The sequence below is a fragment of the Hoplias malabaricus genome, chromosome 1 (genome assembly GCF_029633855.1).
Source record: "Hoplias malabaricus isolate fHopMal1 chromosome 1, fHopMal1.hap1, whole genome shotgun sequence".
NCBI classification, from domain to species: Eukaryota; Metazoa; Chordata; class Actinopteri; order Characiformes; family Erythrinidae; genus Hoplias; species Hoplias malabaricus.
The window spans coordinates 82,250,410-82,273,598 of NC_089800.1; the positions used below are offsets into that span (position 1 = coordinate 82,250,410).

The 23,189-nt window shown below is 41.0% G+C and overlaps 1 protein-coding gene across 8 annotated transcripts in view; it reads right to left on the bottom strand.

Annotated features, from left to right (window-relative positions):
* zgc:103755 (uncharacterized protein LOC449988 homolog) overlaps window positions 1-23,189 on the bottom strand; it is a 53,677-nt gene that overhangs the window by 28,756 nt on the left and 1,732 nt on the right. For 7 of the 8 annotated variants that reach the window (XR_010803694.1, XR_010803700.1, XR_010803693.1 and 4 more), the window contains exons 2-9: window positions 17,579-17,731; window positions 16,597-16,736; window positions 15,749-15,842; window positions 14,670-14,831; window positions 14,438-14,556; window positions 5,011-5,259; window positions 2,250-2,385; window positions 400-531 (exon numbers count right to left, since the gene is read on the bottom strand). Coding sequence is in view for 1 of the 8 variants with exons in the window: in XM_066675122.1 (XP_066531219.1) it covers window positions 400-531; window positions 2,250-2,385; window positions 5,011-5,259; window positions 14,438-14,556; window positions 14,670-14,831; window positions 15,749-15,842; window positions 16,597-16,736; window positions 17,579-17,717 (1,171 nt within the window). In the remaining 7 variants the exon portion in view is untranslated. Of the gene's footprint in view, window positions 1-399; window positions 532-2,249; window positions 2,386-5,010; window positions 5,260-14,437; window positions 14,557-14,669; window positions 14,832-15,748; window positions 15,843-16,596; window positions 16,737-17,578; window positions 17,732-23,189 lie in introns of those variants that run through there. The other variant, XR_010803696.1, reaches the window with a different exon arrangement.

Sequence of the window (23,189 nt, forward strand, 5' to 3'; positions counted from 1 at the left end):
CATCCAACTTTAAAAGTGTGACTGTGCTGCGTGCCAAAGCATGTTTTGGAAGGTCCTTTGGGTCTGTGTGCGTGAGCGTGCTGTGGTATTTGTATACGTGCGCGAGTAGCCTCTGAGCACAATTAGGCTGTATAAGCACGCCCTATGGAGAACTCTGTAATGATGCCGGAGTGATATTAACAGTCCTTACAACTCTTCTCCACCTCTAAAAATTACTTTCCCTCTCACTCTCTTCCACTCTCTCCCTCCATCAGCCTGGAGGAGATCATCCTTCATGACCCGCTCCACTTTACACTTTCTGAGAAGCTTAGCGAAGTTTAGACAGCCCTGAGGAATCCTAATCAGTTGTGGGTGTGAGCAGCAAGGACTGCTTATACCGCTGGACAAAGAGAAACATACCTGTGTCCACCTTGGACTTGACCCTGGCGAGGTCAATGTGGCGAGGGGGGCGCACTGGAACAGCAGTCTGCCGGGGGCTTGGTCTTTGTCTCTGAGAGAATTTAGTGATTTTAGAGAGTGGAGCAAAAATTCCTGAGAGAGAGAGAGAGAGAGAGAGAGAGAGATTTTTCATTAGAGTTTCAGCATAATGTCACATGAAAATATTTGTACAACCCAGTTCAAATATTTTAATCATTTTGAAATGGAAATAAGATTCTATTTGTTGTGTACTTTTAAACATAGAGTTTAAAATATAAAAAAGCTGATAAAAAACTAACCATAAATTTATCATCACAAGCCATACACAATGATATAAATTCCTGAAATAAAGACCCCTTATATTATAACCATGCTTGTTATAATTATTATTATTATTATTATTTTCCCAAGAAATGCTAATTTAATACATTAAAACTCAAGATGATTAAAAATTGGCCTTCAGTATTTTGACCAAAATTATTTAAGATGTTGGATTAAATAAAGTCCTTAATTGATCCACAGAAGCTTATCTCAAATATCGGGAAGCTTACAGCACATCGTTTGAAAAATGTGATTCATTAGAGGTTAATTTGCATATTGCAGCCTTCCATGATATCGGCAGGGTAAAGCTGTCAATACGGCGATAACGGATTATAAATGACAGACTGTGCAGCACCACTTTTCACCACTGAGACATTCTCAGTACAATTACAATCTTGTTAGAAGGAAAGACAAGCGTGAAGACTGAGAAGAAAATGAGGTCAGCTAAAATGACCCCCTTCTTCTCGTCAGCAGGTGGGTGGAGAGTGAAGTGTGTTTTAGTGAGACACCTTCAGCAGAGTGGAAACAATGGGCTTTATGTTAACACGACATGGTTATAACATATTTCAGCTGCACAGTTCTTCTGCGCTGTCTTGCTAGTTTTCTTTCTACAAATAGAATCCTATTCATTTCAAATGAGTGTTCTGGTAAAACGTTAAAGTGTGGAAGCCAGTAGAAAGTAAAGAAAGGCAATCCAAGACTATAGGTCCTGTTGTGGGGTGAGGGGGTCTGGTCAAACTATCAAGCGTATCTTGCCACATCTCGGGATAGAAACACGATTATGAATTTTGAAAAAGTTTATGTAATTTCAAGATTTTTAAAGTTTAAAAAGTTTTAAAAAAAAAAACAGCATGGGGGTGCAGCAGGAGCCTGGAGGTTGTGGGTTCGATTCCTGCTCCGGGTGACTCTCTGAGGAGTGTGGTGTGTTCTCTCTGTGTCCGCGTGGGTTTCCTCCGGGTGACTGTCTGTGAGGAGTGTGGTGTGTTCTCCCTGTGTCCGTGTGGGTTTCCTCCGGGTGCTCCGGTTTCCTCCCACAGTCCAAAAACACACGTTGGTAGGTGGACTGGCGACTCAAATGTGTCCATAGGGGTGTGTGTGTGTGTGTGTGTGTGTGCGCGTGTGAGAGGCACCCCCTCCAGGGTGTGTTCCTGCCTTACACCCAGTGATTCTGGGTAGGCTCCGGACCCACCGCAACCCTGAACTGGATAAGTGGTTACAGACAATGAACGAATATATTTCAACACATATCAACAAGTATTTTTCCATCAGTTCATGTCTTAATGCTTCTAATTCAAATACATAACCTATGACCAAAATGGAAATATTAATTAAACAATGATATTAGTAACGTTGTTTAAAATCAATATTAAATATAACACAATACATCACAATGTGTAATAGCTCAGGTGTATATACTCTGAAGTACTCTGAAATGGTTTTAAGTGCAACAGAAACACAAGCCAGCCCTGACCATATGCGCAGACGTACTGAAGCGAGAGAGAAACAGTTACCGTGTTTCAGTGGGCAGGTAAAGTACTGCACTCCAGCCACCGATCCATCATTCTTCCCCTCAGGCTGCTCAAGTTCTACTCCAGCCCAAAGACCACCGGCAAACTCAGTACTGCCACAGAAACGTAGAGTCCCCACCTGGACATACACAGAAATACAGAGACAATTACAGACAAACACAGAAACTAGGGCTCAGTGCTATGAAGTAAATATCTAAATGTTATATAAATATAAAATAAATATAAATTTATCAAAGAGATTTTTCTACACTCACTATCTTCCTCTCAGCTCCACTGACCATACATGGACACTTTGTAGTTCTACAGTTCCAGAATGTAATCCATCTGTTGTTCCGCATACTTAGCATGCCCCTTTTTTCCCGCTGTTCTTCAAATGGTCAGGACCCACAAAAAAACACCACCACAGAGCAAATAATAGTAATAGGAAAATAAGTACTTGGCTAGTACTGTGTCCACTGGTGAAGGAGTGGAAACAGGGGTTTAAAAAGTAAAGCAGCACTGCTGTGTCTGAACCACTCCAGCACAACACACATTAATATCCATCAGAGTGGAAATAGAGAGAACTGCACTCTTTAATTTTTGAAAGCATTACAGGGACCACAGACGAAGGGTACTTACTGAAACACTTGAACAAACTGGGAGCACAGGGAACAGCAAGAGAAATAGTTTGAGTCACGTGGGGTCGTGAGGAGATAAAACACACTCAATAGACCTGTTTCATGCTTTCTTTATCACGCTGTCCTCCAGAGAGCAATGAAAAGTGATTACTTCTTTATTCCGCGCACACACACTTTAACATACCCGCACGTTCACACACCCAGTAGTTTATATTTAGGCAAGTGCAGCCGGGCGCAAGAGTGTGGGGTATGTTTTCGTGCACCTACATTCATAAACAGGAAAATGAGCTCAGATAAAAATAACGTTAAAAGCAAAAGAGAGATCAAAGGGAGCGGGTGGCACCGAAGCACCCTGACAATAATGGGGTTTTGATTAGCCAATCTGCGGATTCTCACTGCTAGGCGCACTTTACTCCCAGTGTGCTGCAGGATTTCATTAATGGCTTATTTGTGTGTGTGTGTGTGTGTTTAGGGAGACCAAGGCTTAAAGGAGTTATTCAGGAAGGACAATGCAAATCAGACTGCTGTCCACAGCCCAGAAAGACTGCTCTTCTTCTTCCTCCTCCTGCTGGCCCAATTCAGACTGAAGCAGCCTCACATCCAGATGAACACAACCTAACATGCTGGATACCCTTAAAACATGCATCTGTACATGTAGAAAGACTTCCACTTATATTATATAAATATATTATACATCACATATTCAGTTCAGGGTCACAGTGGGTCTGGTGCATCCCCAGAATCAATGGGCAGAAGGCAGAATGGTGGAAGGAAACCAGAGCACCCGTAGTAAACCTGGAGTCCACGCAGACAAAGGTAGAACACAAATGGAGCTGTGTGACACTACCTGTTGGACCACTTTATAATCTGAACATACCTTATATATTTAAACCAACTGAAATAAAAATAATAACATAAATATTACAAAAGTAAGCAGTATGTAAAACATATATTAGGGTCAATAAATGAAATTTTTGAAACATTTTGTAATTTACATATTCATATTTACAGTTATTTTATTTCAATTTATTTCCACCTTAAGTTAGAGTTAAGAAAGCGGAATACTATACTATAACCAGACATCAGTATGTGTTTAAAGATGTTCTGTACAATATCTCAAGCTGTTTTTGGGACTCAGAATTCCTCAGAGTTAAATAGGAGTAAATAGGAGTATTAGTAAAATATGGAGAAAATCAGAACAGAAAAGAAAGAGTACAAAGCAAAAATGACTAAACACCAGTATATCTGTTCCACACATCTCACTGCTGGGTGCCTTGTATTTGGAGTAAACAGGGGCTCATTCTCAACAGGCACAGAAAAACACTGTGTTCTTTGATCTTTGTGGTATTCCGACCAAAGCATGTCACAGATGCCAGGGAACTGTGTTCACTTGTAGGGGGGAGGTGGGGGACGAGAAAAAAAAAGTATAGGAGAGCATGTACCTAATGTGGACATTTCAAGCTTGATGTAAGTGACCCATTTCAATTTTGGAACACCTGCCTGTCCCCCACTGGATAAAACACTGACAGCCACGTTAAGCTATTAATAACATTGTCCATCATGTTCCATCATGTACTTTTGCATCTTACAGCAGCTGTGAACTGAGGTAATAAAACCTAACCAAGTTACTTGATATACAGTTTTGGCCTAACTCACTGAAACATGAGAAAAAATTAGAAAATATTGTCTTCATATTGCTCTCTGACTGATCTAATGCTTTGGAAGTGAGGAGTTTGGCAGCTGGGAAGGCACAGCATGTTTTGAGTGAATATCAAAAGCAAGTCTATTCATTCACTGCGGTTGGCTGCGCAATGCATTATCTCAGATAGAAAATATGTACCTAAGTATATAGGAGTGCTCACATAAGAGTGCAGCTTTTCTGTGCAATTTTCCTCTCGTCTGCTTCACTATTTTATTATACAGCTGTACAGCGCTTGAAAAAACATCATTCAGTGTTTTCCCTTTTCATTAGAGACACCCCAAGGACAGTCACCTTTTCATGGCTGTTTATGACTTCCCTCTACATTCATTTTTTAATAATAGTTCTGTAATCTACTGTTACAAAACCAAGGGTCAGTGAGGCACCGAGAGCACCTTCTCACAAGCAGGATCTGAGAGAACAGTACCTTCTGACCGGCGATGATGACCTTGTCCCCGAGGCGGATGCCGATGCTGGAGAGCTGTGATCTGGCCTTTTCTGAGAGGAGGAGGTTCAAGGATGGTCCTGGCAATACAGGGAGTGGGGTGCTGGGTCTGGGAAGCGCCTCTCGCAGCAGGATGCGCAGCTCTTTGGCCAGGGCTGCAGCATCCGCCATCAACAGAGGCATGTCCAGAGGCTCTGGAATCACATCTGCAGGACACTGTCCCTTATCGTTCTGCCCAAAAGAGAATAAAATCAAATCAATCAGACTGGTAACAATTTACTCAAGGGTGGCATTCGTAATTAAATTTTCACTTGTGATGTGTGTGTTTCCTTATGTTTTCCTTTCTCAGATAATTAGTACGGCCTGCAGAAACATGAAATCTGGGGACCAAAGCCTTTTCACAACACTGTAAGAGTTTATACGGGTTCTGTAAATAAACAGAAGCCTATGTAAGAATACAGAGCTCAATCCAACAAAACAAAACAACATTCAGTGCTTTAGGAAAGGAAGACTCACTCAAATAGAAGCTTCCCAATGTTTATAAAGAGTAGCTTCCCAGAGGCTGAAGTGAAAAACTGTTCCACAACCAGCGCAGCATGGCAGTCGACCAGATTGCCTTTATAATTTAGCTTGATAGTAGAGCCCGTTGCCTGATTGGAAACCCTAAACTCTTGCCCCTCACCTTCCAATGTGTCCTGACAGTCTCTGAGCTGGCACCAAGCAGCCTCAATGGCCTGCAGTAATGTGCCGCCCTAGACATTAATTGGGGGACAAGATTAAGCCCACCCACAGGCAGATACCAAGAAAGAAAAACAGAGTTACAGTCGGGTGGCCATTGCTGCAGCCAACCCCAAACAGCTGTTAAAGAAGATGCGGGGCGCAGCCAGGCAGAGCAGGCCATTACCACACAAAAAAGGGCCATCTGAGGTGCCTCCTCTCTGCAGAGGAGGCTGGAGAGGGCTTTGTGCACTTATTTCTACCAAGAGGATGCCATTTTCCATCATTAGAAGCATGCAAATGCACTGCTCGAGAGTGAGGGAGCATTTTCAGTTTGTAATGGTATGATATAAATAAAAGTCCTAGCCACAGGGTGATGTCCTCCTGCACAGTGCTCTATACATCAAGTGTAAGAGCTCCTGGTGGAGCATTTACAAAACACTGTTGCTAAGGAGATCCTTCTTTCTCAGCGTCCATTTTCACCCACGGCTGCAAATAGCAAAGAAGCGGTAGCTCTCTCGCTCTCTCACACACACACACCACTCACTTTGATGTTGCAGTACAATACAACAGAAAACAAGGGAGGTTTTCTGAGGGCACTGTCCAAAGGGCTGCGTGACACAGACAAATTACTATCAGTGGGATTGTATGACAACATATTGCAATTGCTATATACACATAATATTCCCTAGCTTTAAGAGACCCCTTATTAACGCAGGGGTCTGCTACGGTAAGGCACTCCCATTGCGGACACAGACATTCAAATGTGCACGTCAGGGTTGTATAATATCTACCAAACGTCATACGATGAAACGGGACACCCCGAGCAGCTGAAAACAAGCTTAATTTTGCCATGCATCAAATAAAACAGTGTTTGAAAGCTGTGGCCTGAGTACTACAGCTGACCCAGTGCATCCCATTTCACACCCATCTTCTCAACTACTTAGTTACTAAGCGTACGTCCCTTTTCACAAAGCACAAGTCATCTCAAACTGGTTCCAGGAAGATGACAAGCAGTACAGCACACTTCAAAGGCCTTCCCGATCAGCAGATCCGAATCACACAGAGTTCTTTTGGGATGTGGTTGAATGGGAAATTCGCAGCATGAATATGCAGCAATTACATCATGTAATAATGTCAACATGGACCAGAATCTCTGAGGAATGTTTCCAGCACCTTGTTGAATCCATGTTATGAAGAAGAAGGGTCCTAAAATGAACTACAGTGATATTTCTAATAAAGACTCTAGTACTTTGCTATACGTTTGAAACGAATTGTTGTTTCAACTCTAAGTTAAATCGTTTTTTCCAAAAATATTAAAAAACACCACTTGCTTCAGCACAGCAGGCCAGGGTTCATTTCCCAGCCTGGGTAAGCTCACCATACGTCACCAATAAGAGTCCTTGTGCAAGACTCCTGCCTAATTCTGTACAGTGATTACAATGGTAAGTCGCTCTGGATATAAGCATGTGATAAACTCTAAGTGTAAATGTAACTGTGATGAGTGAATTAGCACGCAGCACACAATGAAAACATTCTGATTCATGTACAACAGCCTTTTGCAGACTTCTACAGTATTCTGCAAATGGCATACTGCTGTGATCACATAGGCCAGTGCCTATGGTGAAACAATAGCGTAACTCATGGTTTTGCTTGACGTTGGAGAGATGAGACCTGAAGAACGGTTTTCTCCAGTGGAGTGCTTCTCTAGGCCTGATGCTGTTTTGTCGGAGCCTTGAAATCTGACATAAAAAATGAAACTTCCCACTGTAGTCAAAGACGTTTTTACCGTGTATACTTTATCACGGGTTGCTTTTTGCACAGATCTGATATCCGCCTGGAAGTGTTCAAGCAATTCAGTTCAGCTGCCTCCTTTATATAATAATTTAATCAATCAACGTTAGGCGCAAACTGTACGAATGTGTAACTACTAACTACTAAAATAGAACACGCCTGTTTAAAGCATTCATAGTGTTAATTAGTGTGAATACTAGAGTCTTCCTGTGGTTTGCATGTATAAAGCAGTGTCAGTTGGGGGTGCTTATCCAGGGAAAATTGCTATTGGTTACTTGCCACAGGCCTATGATTACAATTAACTAATGATTTGATAAAAAGCACTGCACTGCCAGGGGTTTGGGGGACTGCTATGCTCTCTAGAGTGTTGCAGTAGTAATTATCAAGGGTACATCTTCGATATACACAGGGAGTATACATTGTGGCCTTCTCTTAAACACATAAATTTTGTACCAATTAGTCCTTACATCCTGTCTTTTGTTTTACTTATAAATGCCACAAATATAACCATTTCCTTTAGAAAAATGAATGTGTGCGTGTGTGTGTATGTGTATATATATATATATATATATATATATATATATATATATATATATATATATATATATATATATATATATATATATATATATATATACACCATTTTTTCCAGACCATGTATTTAAGAGTGGTCATTTCTGAAGACTTTGAGTGTGATGGATGGTGGAAGATGTGCTGACTTAATACGCTGCCCTGCTGACGAGCAGTGTCCTTCGGCCACACTGCCCTAGCCAACTCCTCACCATTCTGAACTAGTGCCAGACAATAAACCCTTTATCTACTTAACAGTAGAAGGATTTGGGGCCTGTAACACTCTGCGAGTGCCCTTCAGATATACAAGCTGACCTGAAAACCAGTAGACTGGTAAAGAGTAAACAAAAAGAAAAAAGCTTACGTGCATTACTCTGAGCCTTCCCTCTCTCTCTCTCTCTTTCTCTCTCCCAGACAGAGACACAATCTCAGACATACTCATTCATCACTCCCTGTGCTCCCTGTGAAAACATCACAGTTTTCTGGTTGGCAAGCTCAAGCTGTTTGCTGTTGGGATACGATGCCCACCAGATAAGCTCCAACTGAACTGACACAGCTACTGCCAAGTCCCTAGTACAGAAACAAAACTACTCCAGGCATTTATTATTCTCAAGTAATGGAATAACATCCGACTGCAAATGCAATGGCACATGTTATGTTACAGGATTACTTAACATAAGTGCTGAGCATAGGGAATATGAGCAGAATTTTTCCACTCGATTTACAGAGTGACATTAGGTTATCTGCGACTAATATGAGGTGAGGACGACCACAGCTATTGATTGAGTCTGCGCTTCATACTGCAGCTGATGATGCACTGAATACAGGGTCATCACACTGCAGCACGCTGTCAGTCGGAGCTTAATTCAGTTGTGAGTGCAGTTTGTGGAGCTGAAAAACACTGCCACAATGCCCCCAAGTGGTGGGTCTCTGTACTTCTGTCTGAGAACAGAAAGCACATACAGACAGAATGCTTATGAATGTTCAACGTATTCAGAACCAGAGAAGAGCCCACACCATGCATCTTGAACTTTATTTCACTTTATTTATTTTATTTTTTTCACCCTCTGAGCTCCTCTTATAGAATTCCTATTACGTTATGTTCCAAAAGCCATTTTCCAGTCATTGCTAAGATCATTGTCGTGCCCTTAAGGCTGATAATACCGATATATGCAAATTCCCCCATTCTGACTTTTGCTATGTATTGTACATCACTATAAAAAAAGCAGTCTGGACTGAAAAACTCCTCATACCCTCAGCATAATGAGAGGAGAACTAACCTGCTGCAGATGGATTAAGGAAAAATCCCATCAGCTGGTTTTATGACATCACAAAAGAACTGAAAATGAGCTGCTTTTGCAGATATGATTGACAAATGGACTGGAAACTTCAGTTCTGGTTTCCACACTCCATTAAAGGACCAATGTGTAACATATTTACTGTACTAATGATAAAATGACCAGGGTGTGTCATCAAAGATTATGGAAACAAGCTAAGCTGAAGCACTGGCAACTCCGGCAGCAGATCCTGAGTAGGGTAATTTTCTCCTGAACAGGAAAGCAAGCAATTTCCAAAAAAACTTACAAGTACAGACACATATGTGTGAATTAAAGGTGTAAACCATGTGTGAAGAAACTGAGGATTAAGTGTTGTGTTTTAAAAGCTATCTCCAGGATCACATAGTTGTCTATTTAAGATGGAACTGACAATTAAAATAAGAAGCTTGTCAAAAATGCCATATTAGCCTCATAAACTGACCCATTTAATGTGGAACTAGATGTTTGTATACGGAAATTGTGAAGAAGCAGTAAACATCTAACTTCTAAAATGACATTTAAGGTGGAAGGGACACAATCAACAAGGGCTATTACATCAGTCTCATCTAGTGAAACAATTAAGGTGGAAATGGAAAGTCAAATATGAAGTTGGTAAATAAAGGAAAGGCAAAAACTCGTTCACTTTGTGCTTTTCATTAGATATTTAGTTAGATATTTTAGTGAGATCCGGTACACTTTGAGAAAACAGGCTGATTTTGGCACATTCTTTATAGCTTTGCATCTGAGGAGGAAGGGGGAGAGACAACTCTCTGTAGTGTTTTGAATTTGGACTGCGGTAGTAAATGTTGTCAGTATTACACAATGCTCCTTTAGACTCATGTTTTTATTTACTTATTCCATTTTATTTTAATCTCTGTGCTATTGGTCTCAAGGAACCCAAGTAAAGGAGGTGAACAAAACCCTAATTAACCCTATGAGAAATCTTGCTGACAGCATAATCTAAGAGCTGAGACCACAAAAGCACAAACGCCTGAAAAGCAAACACTCCTTAGCCCAGAATAAACAGGTTTTAATTAATATCAAATACAATTATTCCTCAGTTTATGTTGCCCTTGATATTTTTACATCCCATGTGCTATGCTATTGCCATTTCTTTCGCATTTCTAACAGATACATGTGCACCCTTACACCACTCACCAGGTTGTGTGACCAAATCAGTGCTAAGTAAACACAGAACAATCTAGTTAAGTTTTAATTTAATACAAGGTTCTGTGTGTATATCTGCATTTGTAACCCTATAGAAATAAATGCTGCATTACACCATGTAATGGTGATTGATTAAAAGTGTTTATTGACATTTTTGTCATCAGCTGATAATGAGGAGACCAGCTGACGTTATCATCCACCTGATACATTACTTTGGCCCTAATATGTAAGTATTGTTATGGCCAGGACCATTGTGAAGGTGAACGTTGACTTGCCCCATGTTTCTTAATCTCATTCTGCTGCAGTAATAGCCTCTACTCTTTTTACAAGTCTTTACATTATTCATCGGAGCACTGCTTTGAGGATTTGTTTGCATTCTACCACATGAACTTTAGTGAGATAAGGATCTGATGTTGGATGATTAGTTCCAGATCACGTACATCATGCCAGAGAATGCAGTTTGACTGCTTTACAACCCAATGCTGGGAAATGTTATACCCTTTTAGCTGAAGCATGGCATTAGTTATGGTAATACTAGTCTCCTGTTTAGCCATTTCAGAGGGTCCAATTTGATTGGCAATGCCTCAACTCCAGAAGGGGTATAACTGAACACCTGTGCCAGCAATAGGAGCACCTAAAGGGGATATATTATACACCTTTTCCACAAGAGAACACTGTTCTGGGGTCTTATTAAAATATCTCTGGGACATGCTTTGGTCAAAATACCATGAGTGATTGTGATTGGATATACACAAATGAGGAGGCGGGATAATTCTATAGAGGTCTGACTCATTATTCTCTCATTATACACTGTATGTATATATCATTATTACTCATTATACACTGTATGCACACGAAAATTACGAGATATCAAAATGATCCCACAATCCCCCTGTTCAGTGCATCCATCCTATGTCAAAGAGCTGAAACAAATGAAAACTAATTAACAAAATGGCTACTGATTGATTTTGTGTTTATTTATTTGTATAGTGACCTCTATTGCACCATACGCCCGAATGACGGGATGTGCACTTTTCGTCCTCGGTCCCACACCGCTTTTAAAATCCTCTCTTCACTGATGATGACGGATGGTTGCAAGGAGTGACAGAAGACTAATGTCACATACAAATATGATTTAGGTGTTTGTCGGAAAGAGGAACTGGCCTGTCTTCAGCAGCTGTCATAGAACCTGGCCTTCAGACAAAAGCGCACACACACACACACACCTGAATTTTGATCTCCCTACTACAAGGCCTATATTAATACAAGGTATGCATTTTACAAAATAATATCAATAATTATACCATTCAGAGACTGTGGCATCATCTGTTTGAGTGGCTCAGGACCCCTGGCTGTAGAGCTTTGCGAGTGTAAAATGAGTTTAGGAAAAGAAATGAGCATGGCTAATTTAACTTCATGCCTGTGGGAGCGGGCTGAAAGCGAGAAATAAAAGCTGGCCGTGTGTGTGCGCGCAAGACACATCTTTAAAGAGTCTGATAGTGTGTGGGTTCTCTTAATACTGTCATTGCTGCCTCTATCTAAATATGAAGGAGGATATGTGGATAAATCCCCTGCACCTGGAGCATTAGGTAAAAAAAAAATACTTCTAGATCTCACTACATCACACACAAGGAATAGAGCATGTTATACCACTGCATGCCTAAAGGTTTTAAACCCTTCTTTTGAGGAGTGATGCAAAAGCCAAGTGTGAGTTTCGGGGGTTATAAGGCCGCTGAGAACCTGGCTGTGAAGCAGTGAAATGTTTAAAGTGCAGTGGAGTGAAACAAGAATGCTGCTATTTTATTTAAACTTGAGATTTGATTTATATAACTTATGAAGCTGAAGTACGCGGACTTGGAGGCTGAGGTGAGGGAACGAGGATGGCACATCTTAGACGGGTGGAGATGGGTGTTAGGGGATTTGTAGCCAAGTCGGCCACATCCCTGTTGTGCAGTTCGGCATCAGGGGTTGGAAACTAAGGGCAGCTGTGAAGGAGTTATCAGAAACAGCTGAAAGGTCTAGTCAGTGATTATGGATAAGGAGAACACAGACTAGTTGGGGAAATGCATCGTAGATGTGCTGTTGCGGTGGTTGGTGATGTAGCACGTATAGATCACATGGAGCTGGTGACACTGAGCATGCATTAACGGTGCCAGTGGGGCTAGGTACAGCCTTAGTCAGCAGGGAGGCCAGTGTGGATTTACTGTTGTTGATACTCAAGGGTAAGTTAGGATTGTAAAGCTTGGAGGGTGGTGGGTCTGGAACATCACAGTTGACCCTTCTGGAGGTGTCATGGGCTTAACTCAGCAAAACACTGATGAGGGGTGGTGCCTACCTGAGGACCCCGGTGAAGAGCTAGTGATGCAGTGGATGGTTTGGGTACTCATGTGATGGGCTCAATGAGTAACTGTAAATATTAAGGATAGCTGGTTGGTGATCAGATCATTAACGGCCACAGCAACCTTAGGCTGTAGCTGTAAGATTGGAACCACAGAAATTATGCGGCTGCCGGTAGGAAGAGTGTGGGGCAGGCCCTATGTGAAGCTCTAATGGATGGGCATAGGATATTTTACATCTTATCTTGTGTATGATAATAATAATGAAGAATAAGAAGAAAGTGTTGTACGTTCCTTCCATCCATTCCTTTTTGTTTTGAGTGGGTATCTATAAAGTTATGTCCATATATCACACATGTGCATGCCTCCCATGTAATTCTTAAGTAGCAATACACAGTTTGTATATATGCTGTGCCTAGGAATGTACACAGGCAACCAAGTGCTCCAAAAAAAAGTTCTAGAGGTCAACATTTGAACCATGAAATCAACATAGAGGTCAATGATTCTATTAAATGCTGCTTTCATATTTTAACAGCACTGCAAAATGTGAACTTTTCCCTCATCTATGTCAGTAAGTATGGGTATTATACTGTACTTTGCCTCCAAGAGACCCAAGTGCCTTTAGATGTTCCCAAGGACACATTGTTAAGGATGCACAGTTATTCAAATATTCATGAAAAAGTCACGAAAATGTTTTGCAGTCAATTAAAGTCTCCTACACAGCAGTGGAAATCATCCACGCCGATAATGTCTCTCCCTGTGCAGATTCAAATCAAACTCAAATGCATAATGATGTCCTGTCCACACTAACTGTTTTCCAGCAGGTACAACATGAAAGCTACTGTGCAAACAGGAAGAACCATAACATTAGATGAGGTTCATTTATCTTAAAGACTAAACACTGCAATCAAGCCTCATGTCATTTATGATCTTTTTTTTCAAGCTTAATTTAAAAACAAATAGCAATAGTTAGTTGCTCAGTGGCACATTGTTTGGAAAGCATTTTGAGGGTGTATTTGAATTGGTTTTCCCCAAAATAACTTGACTGAAATGCCCACTGTTAGCCCAGGAAAAGTAAAAACATATTTCTCTTTCCTCAGTGTTACCTTGTCATACCAGGAGTCTGACATATTCCACTGGGTAGACAAGATTTTGTGTAGAACCCACCAAGTCCTCATTAACTTCCAACATTATAAAAGTTAGCTCTACAGATAACTTAGCTCCTCTGTAGAGAATTCCACTCCACCTCGGAAACAAAATCCCACCAATTTCCCTCAGCTATTTGTTTTCATTACTAAAACATATTCCAAGGCATGGCTTTGTGTGTGGCAAACTGATTTTATGTATTTCTAACCTAACAACATCTGGCTAAATATTCTCTATTTGATTTCAAGGTTAGGAACGACAACATGCTTCATTACTGACTGAATAACAGCAGCCCGTTTCAGAGAATATGCATCTGTGTATAAACTGAATGCAGGACTTCAGTGAATGCGTATGTGTTTGTACCCTGAATGCAGGATTGGCTCCGAGCTCCAACAGACAGCGGACCGCAGACGTGCAGAGGTTAGCGGCTGCAATATGCAGGGCAGTGCCGAAGTCAAAATCACTGCAGGTAGCATCCACTTCTGAAACATGACACAACAAAGAAATGTTACCTCGGTGTGCCCCTGTGGTTGTAGGAAAAGACTTTTTGGTGACAAGACTTGGTCATTGTTATTGCTCTGTAACACTCCATCACCTCCTGGCTGGCTCGCCTGAAGAACCACGCGGATGAGCTGTGGAACATCAAAGTACGCAGCGTAGTGCACGGCACTCATGTTTGTCCAGCGGCTGCGCAGGGACGGCTCGGCTCCCAGAGATAAGAGCTTCCGGGCAAAGCTCACAGCACACTCTGCATCACCTACACACACACACACATAAAGACACTAAGCACAAAAAGAGTTGCCGCTAGTTGCACTAAATCATTTTTACTGGCTCCAGAGTCCTCCATACCAAAGCTCTTTATATTATATATATTATTAATATATATTTATATTAGCTCTGCCCATAAGTCAAAGGTCAAAAGCAGTCCTGCCCCTTGTTCTCAATCGTCACCTTGCCCCTTGGAAGTGTGTTACAAGGCGTAGTGGTTAAACCTCCCCCTATGAAAAGGGACATCCCTTCAAGGACCTGTTACCTCACGAGAACACAAATACTGAACAGTGTTTCATTACCAAACTACTAACTGTGCCCTGTAGGGAGCTTTTCCAGTCTGCAGTGATATCAGAGAAGCACTGCTAGACGAAACACCCTACCTATAGGCGAAATAGAGGGGTAGTGGTAGGGGAAAAGAGTAAAACTGAAATTAAACACCCCTTTTCAAAGCTCAATTTACTTGAGACACATTTGGTGTGTAACGTTTACGTCAATGCTTTAGCTACCCATTATCAGAAGCCTCAAACTTTCACCATGTAAACAGTACACATAAAAATAGACATTCTATAGATAGTCATTTTTGTGTGTTTATCAGTACAATCGTCCATATTGTCTAAGCTATATTCATAGAATGCTAATATGTTATAAACTGTTTACAGTTTGGCTGGTGCTAAACTTACTGGGGAAACACAAAGACAGGAAATGTGGTGTTACCTGTGTTTTTTGATCATGTAGCAGATCAAGACATTGAAACTGCGTCTTGTAAATGGATCTTTATTGACTGGTGAAATTAAATCTAGTGTAACACTGAAGCTGTCAAAGCAACTGTGACGAATTAAAACAAAAACATGCACCCAATTAAACTCACAACAAATACATTTTTGTGTATCGCATTTTACCCACCAATACCAGGTGCTCCAGCTTTGCAGCAGTAATGGAGCAGGCTCATGTCAGTAAGCCCATCTCTGTCATTGACCCCACAGCCTCTCTTCAGAATCTGGAAAATGAAGCACACAGACAAACACAAATATAATGTTACAGGAAGCCTCGACCATGAAGAGATTTTACACCTACGCACAGACACAAAGACATACACACGTGTGCACACATTGTGACGGATCAGTTTTCAAGCCCCTGAGTATTAGGCACCAAGCTGTGGGTATCTCTTCAGCAGCTGAGAGAGAGAGAGAGAGAGAGAGAGAGAGAGAGAGAGAGAGAGAGAGAGAGAGAGAGAGAGAGAGAGAGAAAGAGAGAGAGGAGAGAAAGAGAGAGAGAGGAGAGAAAGAGAAGGAGAGGAAGAGAGAGAGAGAGAAAGAGAGAGAGAGGAGAGAAAGAGAGAGAGAGGAGAGAAAGAAAGAGAGAGAGAGAAAGAGAGAGAGAAAGAAAGAGAGAGAGAGAGAAGGAGAGAAAGAGAGAGAGAGAGAGAGAAAGAGAGAGAGAGGAGAGAAAGAGAGAGAGAGGAGAGAAAGAAAGAGAGAGAGAGAAAGAGAGAGAGAGAGGAGAGAAAGAGAGAGAGAGGAGAGAAAGAAAGAGAGAGAAAGAAAGAGAGAGAGAGAGGAGAGAAAGAGAGAGAGAGGAGAGAAAGAAAGAGAGAGAAAGAAAGAGAGAGAGAGAGAGAGAGAGAAAGAAAGAGAGAGAGAAAGAAAGAGAGAGAGAAAGAAAGAGAGAGAGAGAGAAAGAGAGAGAGAGAGGAGAGAAAGAGAAGGAGAGAAAGAGAGAAAGAGAAAGAGATAAACAAGCTGAATACTGACCTCGTTACCTATGAGACTGATGTTCCTCTGTACTTGAGGAACCCATTGTCTGAGCACAGCAAACAGCTCTGGTATTGTGGTCTGAGGGTCCAGCAGAACCTCCCTACACTGTGGGTCATCAGGGTCAAAGAAGGAGAACTCTGCATTGGAAAACATGCAAATTAGTTAAAGGCTACAATTCCAGTAAAATATATCAATTTAAATCTATCAATCTCAGTTAAACAGCAATAATTATGTGGGACTTAATGGGACCTTCTTAAATTTCAATGAAAATAAAATAATTTTTCCCAAATAATTTGGTCCATTCATCATTACATTCCCACAACGTGAAAAACAGCCACTGTTTTCAAATGATGTATTAAACTTCACAATTTAATTCACATTTAAATTGAGATACATCTTTTTCCTTTGGACAGCAATGATTCCTTCTACATCCAGAGGAAATGCTTACTCTTTTGATCAATAGATCAATAGCTAGACAGCTAGATAGACTGCTGGATAAACACAGACAGGTGTTAGGGTCTTCCAGAGAAACAAAGTGCAGGTGATACATATAAAGACGGAGAAAATACTAGAAGGTATAAGTACAAATGGTAGTACTTTATGAATATACCTGTAAGTAATAAAGAGGACGTAATTCAGCTGGCTGTGCTCTCTGGACTAAAACTCTGCCAATACCTCCTACAGGTCTAAAAAAAAACTGCTGTTGTTGACACCTTGCAAAAATCAACTATGCACAAGTTAGGGAAATAAATAAATAAATAAAATTCAATAGGCCTGGGTTATATCAAATCATAATTGATTGTTCAGAGTCCAGACGAGCTCGCTGATCCGTATCCAGTGAGACAACGTATTTGAATTGAATTAAACTGAAACACTGGATTGAATAAGAAGATCTTTAAGGGGGGAAATGATAATCAGTGCTGACAACTGTCCTAGGCCTGCTCTCTGTCCTCTGTCTGCTGCAGCGCGCGGTCCTCACCCGAGTCGCTGGGCATGGGTGCTGACGCCACCTGGTGAATAACCGGCCGAGCAGCAGCAGTGCGTCTGGTCAGAACACTGGACCTCTCCAGAACGGTGTCTCCTTCAGAAGACTCCTCCAGCACTTCCTCTTTAGTCATCTCCCCCTCCGCACCTGAACACACAGCAAGGTGAAGGCTTTATATGGGCATTTATATTGCTCCGGTGTGGCGCTTGTGTCACACTGTTTTATAGGATGTTTACATGCAACCAGATATATTCCCACTTAGAATTTGCATACTGGAGGGACTGCTGTTGAGTATAAATATGTAGATTCTATTCATCATGGATTATCACTATTGCTCCCATTTACCTGCAGAGAAAACACATTTAAAATAATTTAGTTAATCTATTTACTCATATTTCCCTCTTCACCTTATCCTTGTACTTCATTTGCACATTAAACGCTTCATCCAGATGCCGCAGAGAAAATAAAATAAATCACCAAATATATGCTTTACTATGAAAAGCACAAATAAAATAGTTTAGTTCCATTAACATTCACTCACAATGTTAATGGATGAGTGACAGTGCTTTACAAGACACCCACAGCGCTATGGAACTTGCCATTTCTTTGGACCATTAGGTAGTCACCTCATCCACCACCAATGCGCAGCATCCACAAGAACGATGAGACTGCAGCAAATCCACACCAGTACACATCAGATACAAGGTATAGCATCATCTCCATTTATTCAGTACATTGTCCCCACCAATGCATTGGGGAATTGGGAGCAGTGCTCAGTACTTCTAGCAGCTGCCCAAGCCTTCCTTGGAGATCTCTTATCCAAATTGGCCAGCGCAAACCTGTTTCAGCATCTGTGGATTTGAATTTGCTGGTGGTCAGTTGCAATGGACTGGAAGCTCCTGTTCCACCTAAACAGGCAACTTCATTAACTCACAACCACCACCCTTCATCCAGACATCATTCTAATATCAACAACAAAGAATTTGCTCCCCTGGAGTCAGCTGTCCCCTAGAAGGAGAGCCCAGTAAGTACGAGAAGCATGTTGAGAAGTTTCACGGTAATTGATGGAAAACAAGATGCGAGGGATCTTGTACGGTGGCACAGCAGGTAGTGTCGCAGTCACACAGCTCCAGGAGCCTGGAGGTTGTGTGTTCGATTCCCGCTCTGGATGACTGTCTGTGAGGAGTTGGTGTGTTCTCCCCGTGTCCGTGTGGGTTTCCTCCCACAGTCCAAAAACACACATTGGTAGGTGGATTGGCGACTCGAAAGTGTCCGTAGGTGTGAGTGTGTGTGTGTGTGTTGCCCTGTGAAGGACTGGCGCCCCCTCCAGGGTGTATTCCCGCCTTGCGCCCAATTATTCCAGGTAGGCTCTGGACCCACCGTGACCCCGATAAGCGCTTACAGATAATAAATGAATGAATTTACTGTGATTATATATAAATTTATTGCTTACTGAGAAGGCATTAGTTTACATATACATTTACATATATTTCTTATTTTATTCTAAACATATGTCAATGACAAATCAAGTAGCTAGGAGTAGAATGAACTACATATAAATACATATTAGTCAACAGTCTCTCATAAACATGTCTTCACAGCTACATAAAAACTCTTTTATTGCATGGCCCTTTGAGCCCATCGGAAATGGAGAAGTATAAATCAGGCTTTACGTATAATATTTTGATGTAGGCAGTAATAAATGTGCTGGGGGATTAAAGACAACTTTGTAAAGGATGAAAGACAAAAGATAAAAGTGAGGCCTGGTTCATGTAAAAAGAACCTCTGAAGCGGCTTTAAGCCCATTCAGACCTCAGAAGTGGAGAAAGACAAATATGAAATCCTTAGTCACTCAACCCACATTAGTTTAACAATAGCTTCAGTAGAGAAACCCAGACAATGGCTATTTTAATCAGCTGGAAACCTCGGAATGACTCCATATCCATTATGAATGACTCCATATATCCTCAAACACGACATACAACACCTCTCTGAAATGCTTACTTTCACAAAGAGCGTGTAAAAAGTGAGCAAACAGCTAGTCAAATATTCCAGACTCCCCAATGCGTCGCTGAATGGAGAGTTAGTTTCAGATTAAAGTCTTCAGCACAACAAAAAAAGCAAGAGCAAGAAAATATAGAGACGAGCACCGAACAGCCTTGAAACTCACCACCACACTGAAACTCACTGTGCAGGTTCTCCTCCATGGAGGCAGACACAACTGGCATTGAGGAAGACTTTGTAAACTTTCATAAACTTCCAAAGGAAAGGGAGCACAGGAGACGGTACGTTCTAATCCCCCCCAGCCCCTTGTATTAACTCTGTGATCAGCCACAGTGCTGGTGTTATTTATGGCTCACTGGGATGCCATTCCTCTTGCACTGATTTCACTTACCAGCTAGTATGCACGGAAATTATGATCCATGGCAAACACACACACACAAACAAACTCAGGAGGGGAAAAAAAATAAAAAAATAAATAAAAATTAGTGGAAACAAGAGGAAAGCTAAATATCCAAAGAAGGGCGACTAAGAACAACACAGTCACTAAAGTGCAGTAGTTCAGGTGTAACTTAAAATGCACACTACAAAGGCCCAAAGCGAAATGACAACTCTCTCTCTCTCTCTCTCTCTCTCTCTCTCTCTCTCTCTCTCTCTCTCTCTCTCTCTCTCTCTCTCTCTCTCTCTCTCTCTCTCTCTCTCTCTCTCTCTCTCTCTCTCTCTCTCTCTCTCTCTCTCTCTCTCTCTCTCTCTCTCTCTCTCTCTCTCTCTCTCTCTCTCTCTCTCTCTCTCTCTCTCTCTCATTCGCTCTTGGAATTCCACAGGGGTGTGTAACTCTAAGCCTATTCACTCGCATTGCCCTGGATTTAGTTCTAATTTGGCCCTGTGTCTGCGCATTGTGCAAAGAACCACACAATATCCCTTTTGACAGCAGTCAGTTTAAACGATGATGTAAAACCAGAGCAAACCTACGATTGGTCGTCTCTGCCAGGACCGGCCTGTTACGTTTTAATTACACAACTCTGTGTGAGTTTGTGAACTTTGCGAGTTATGAGAGGAACACGTACGTACAGCGCAAATGTGAACAGCCTTCGTTACTTTAAGCCCTGGTCAAAACAGTCCGCATGTTAAAGTTTTTCTCAAGAGACATGAATTAATCTTGAAAAGAAAAGGGGATGTAAAAGGAGAAGGGGGCGGGGGAGTCTCCAGACTTGGAGTTGAAGACATGTAAAAGAAACTGTAGACCGTGGCCTCGTAACCGGTGTTTCTATTCGACCTTCAGCTTTGAGATAAGAACTTAACACTAATCGAGGATGTGGAGCAGATCAAAGAAAGAAAGAAAGCTACTCGTTATATAACCAACTTCTAAAACAGCACTAAAACTTTCTCTGAACAACTAAAAGCAACTGATTTTTTTCCCGTTGCTCAACATAACTTCTAATGACTGTCTTGAGAAGTTATCAAAAAAATAATAATAATAAAGCTGTTTCTGACAAATAAATAAATGTGCTGATAACAAAAATGACTTTCAGCTACACAAAATATTGATACTAATCGGTATGTCAGTAGAAATAGTGTCAAGTGTAGCCCGCACCATAAACTGTCTTTAAGGAATTGCCTCCCAGTGTAAACAATAGATGATGAGGGATATAAAACTGCACTGCAACAGATTGTATCAGCAGCAGATGTAGCATTTCAATGAAGACATTTAAAGCAGTAAACAAGGTGAAGCTGATGGGCCAACACTGTAACACTAACAGAGTTCTAGGTAGGATTTAAGTCGCCAATGCACCTGTCATGGAAGCTCAGAGAGTCAACGGTATGTTTAGACCTCTCAGTGTGTGCCAAGCAGCATGTTTACCTCGGTTATAGTCCCAATAATGTTTAGTTTCTGTGTCACATTAGAGCTGTGGGTTAAACCAAGAGCGGTCAGAAGTGCTTTAAAACTTTTTGAAACATGTTTTCACAAAAGTCCTTTAATGGAAAGGGCTTTCATCTCCAAACCCAACAATAAAGCCAATAAATCTAAACGTGCTGAGATTAAAGCCCTGAGATTTGTTTTCTGATGGGAATCTGATGTTTGGCTTTATTAGGTTTTTATTATATTTTCAGTTAAATAATATCACATTTTTGATTTTTCTGAGTTTACATCAGTGCCACGTGTCAGTCAACTTTTTCATTGCTGAATAGCTGCTGATATACTGCCTCGCTGCTGAAAAATAAAATGATAAATAAATAAATCAGCTGTGAAAGCAGCTATTTTTTAGACCCTTTCATGTTGGCAGTTATTCAGCTGAACTGCATTTGGAGTAATAGTCAGTGTTTAAATACAGCAGCCTGCCCAAATTAAAAGACATTATGCAATCGGCTCAATGTTGAATAAAGATTTGACTACATTCCTTACGACATAAAATCAACAGCAGCATCACGGCATCACAGCTTTAGAAATCAGGAACCAGTAAGGAATCTTGACTCCATATTTCATTTAAAAGTTTAAAAGAATTAAGCTTTCATTGTTTGCTACAAAATGATAGAACTTTCTGTAACACATATGCAGATTTAACCACTTCCTGTGTGTGTGGCTTCTCAAACCAGTCTCAGACATGTCACAGCATTTTTTTGTTTATTTCCTTGACCTGAATTTCCCCCACTATAGCAGTTAACACTTTGGAATGGTGTTGGAGAATCAGTACGAGGTGGAAATTCGCCTTTATTCGTCACATATCAAGAAGAGTTTTGATAAGTTCAAGTATATCACCTAAGAGACACCCACAGGGGCTTATATGAGTTTCTCTTGGGTGATATATTTTATCCGCTTGTAAATCAGATGGAGCCAACTGCCTTTTGCAGTGGTTTGGTCATAGTTTTAAACAGGTTCCGCTAAAGTGGTCACTTCAGTGGTTTAAATGCTCAGCTGAGCATTAAATGGAATGTGACTGACCTGTCAGAACGAGCACAAGTCGACCTGAAGTGCCAGCAAACTCAATGCACTCAAAGTTACATCAGAATCAGCCCAACTACAAACACATCATCTATATATTGTCGCTGTCCATTGAAGAACTTGCATCTCCATTTTTGGCCATTTTTAGTATACACCATTTTAACACAGCAGTGGTGAACGATGAATGGACCAATAGAAATGCTCCAATTATATTTACTATTGGTACTATGTTAACTTACATAATAAAGCACAGCTAATTACATTTTATTATTCCGTTACTATTTTTTTCTGTCTCTTAAAATGCCATAAATACAGTTTAATCAAACATTATTCGTTCAATTATAGTACGGATATTTTCAAACTTGTACTAGACTATAATCTACACCTAAACTAATCACGTGGTCAGTGAAATGTGTGCCAGCTGTGTAGTGTTTTTTTTTTTCTTGCTGTGGCATGGAATTTTTTTCCATTAACCATTTATTAGTATTCTGCACTTGGATAGAACAAGTTGTAATTCTCCTATTAGTCCAAAGGGGGGCGCTCTGCATCTGTAAAACCAAGTTAGTTTTGAACACAGACCTCTCTCACCTGACACCCCACACAATGCTCTCACCAAGGAAAACCAGGATTTGCCCCTTACAAGTCTCTCTGGACAGACATCCT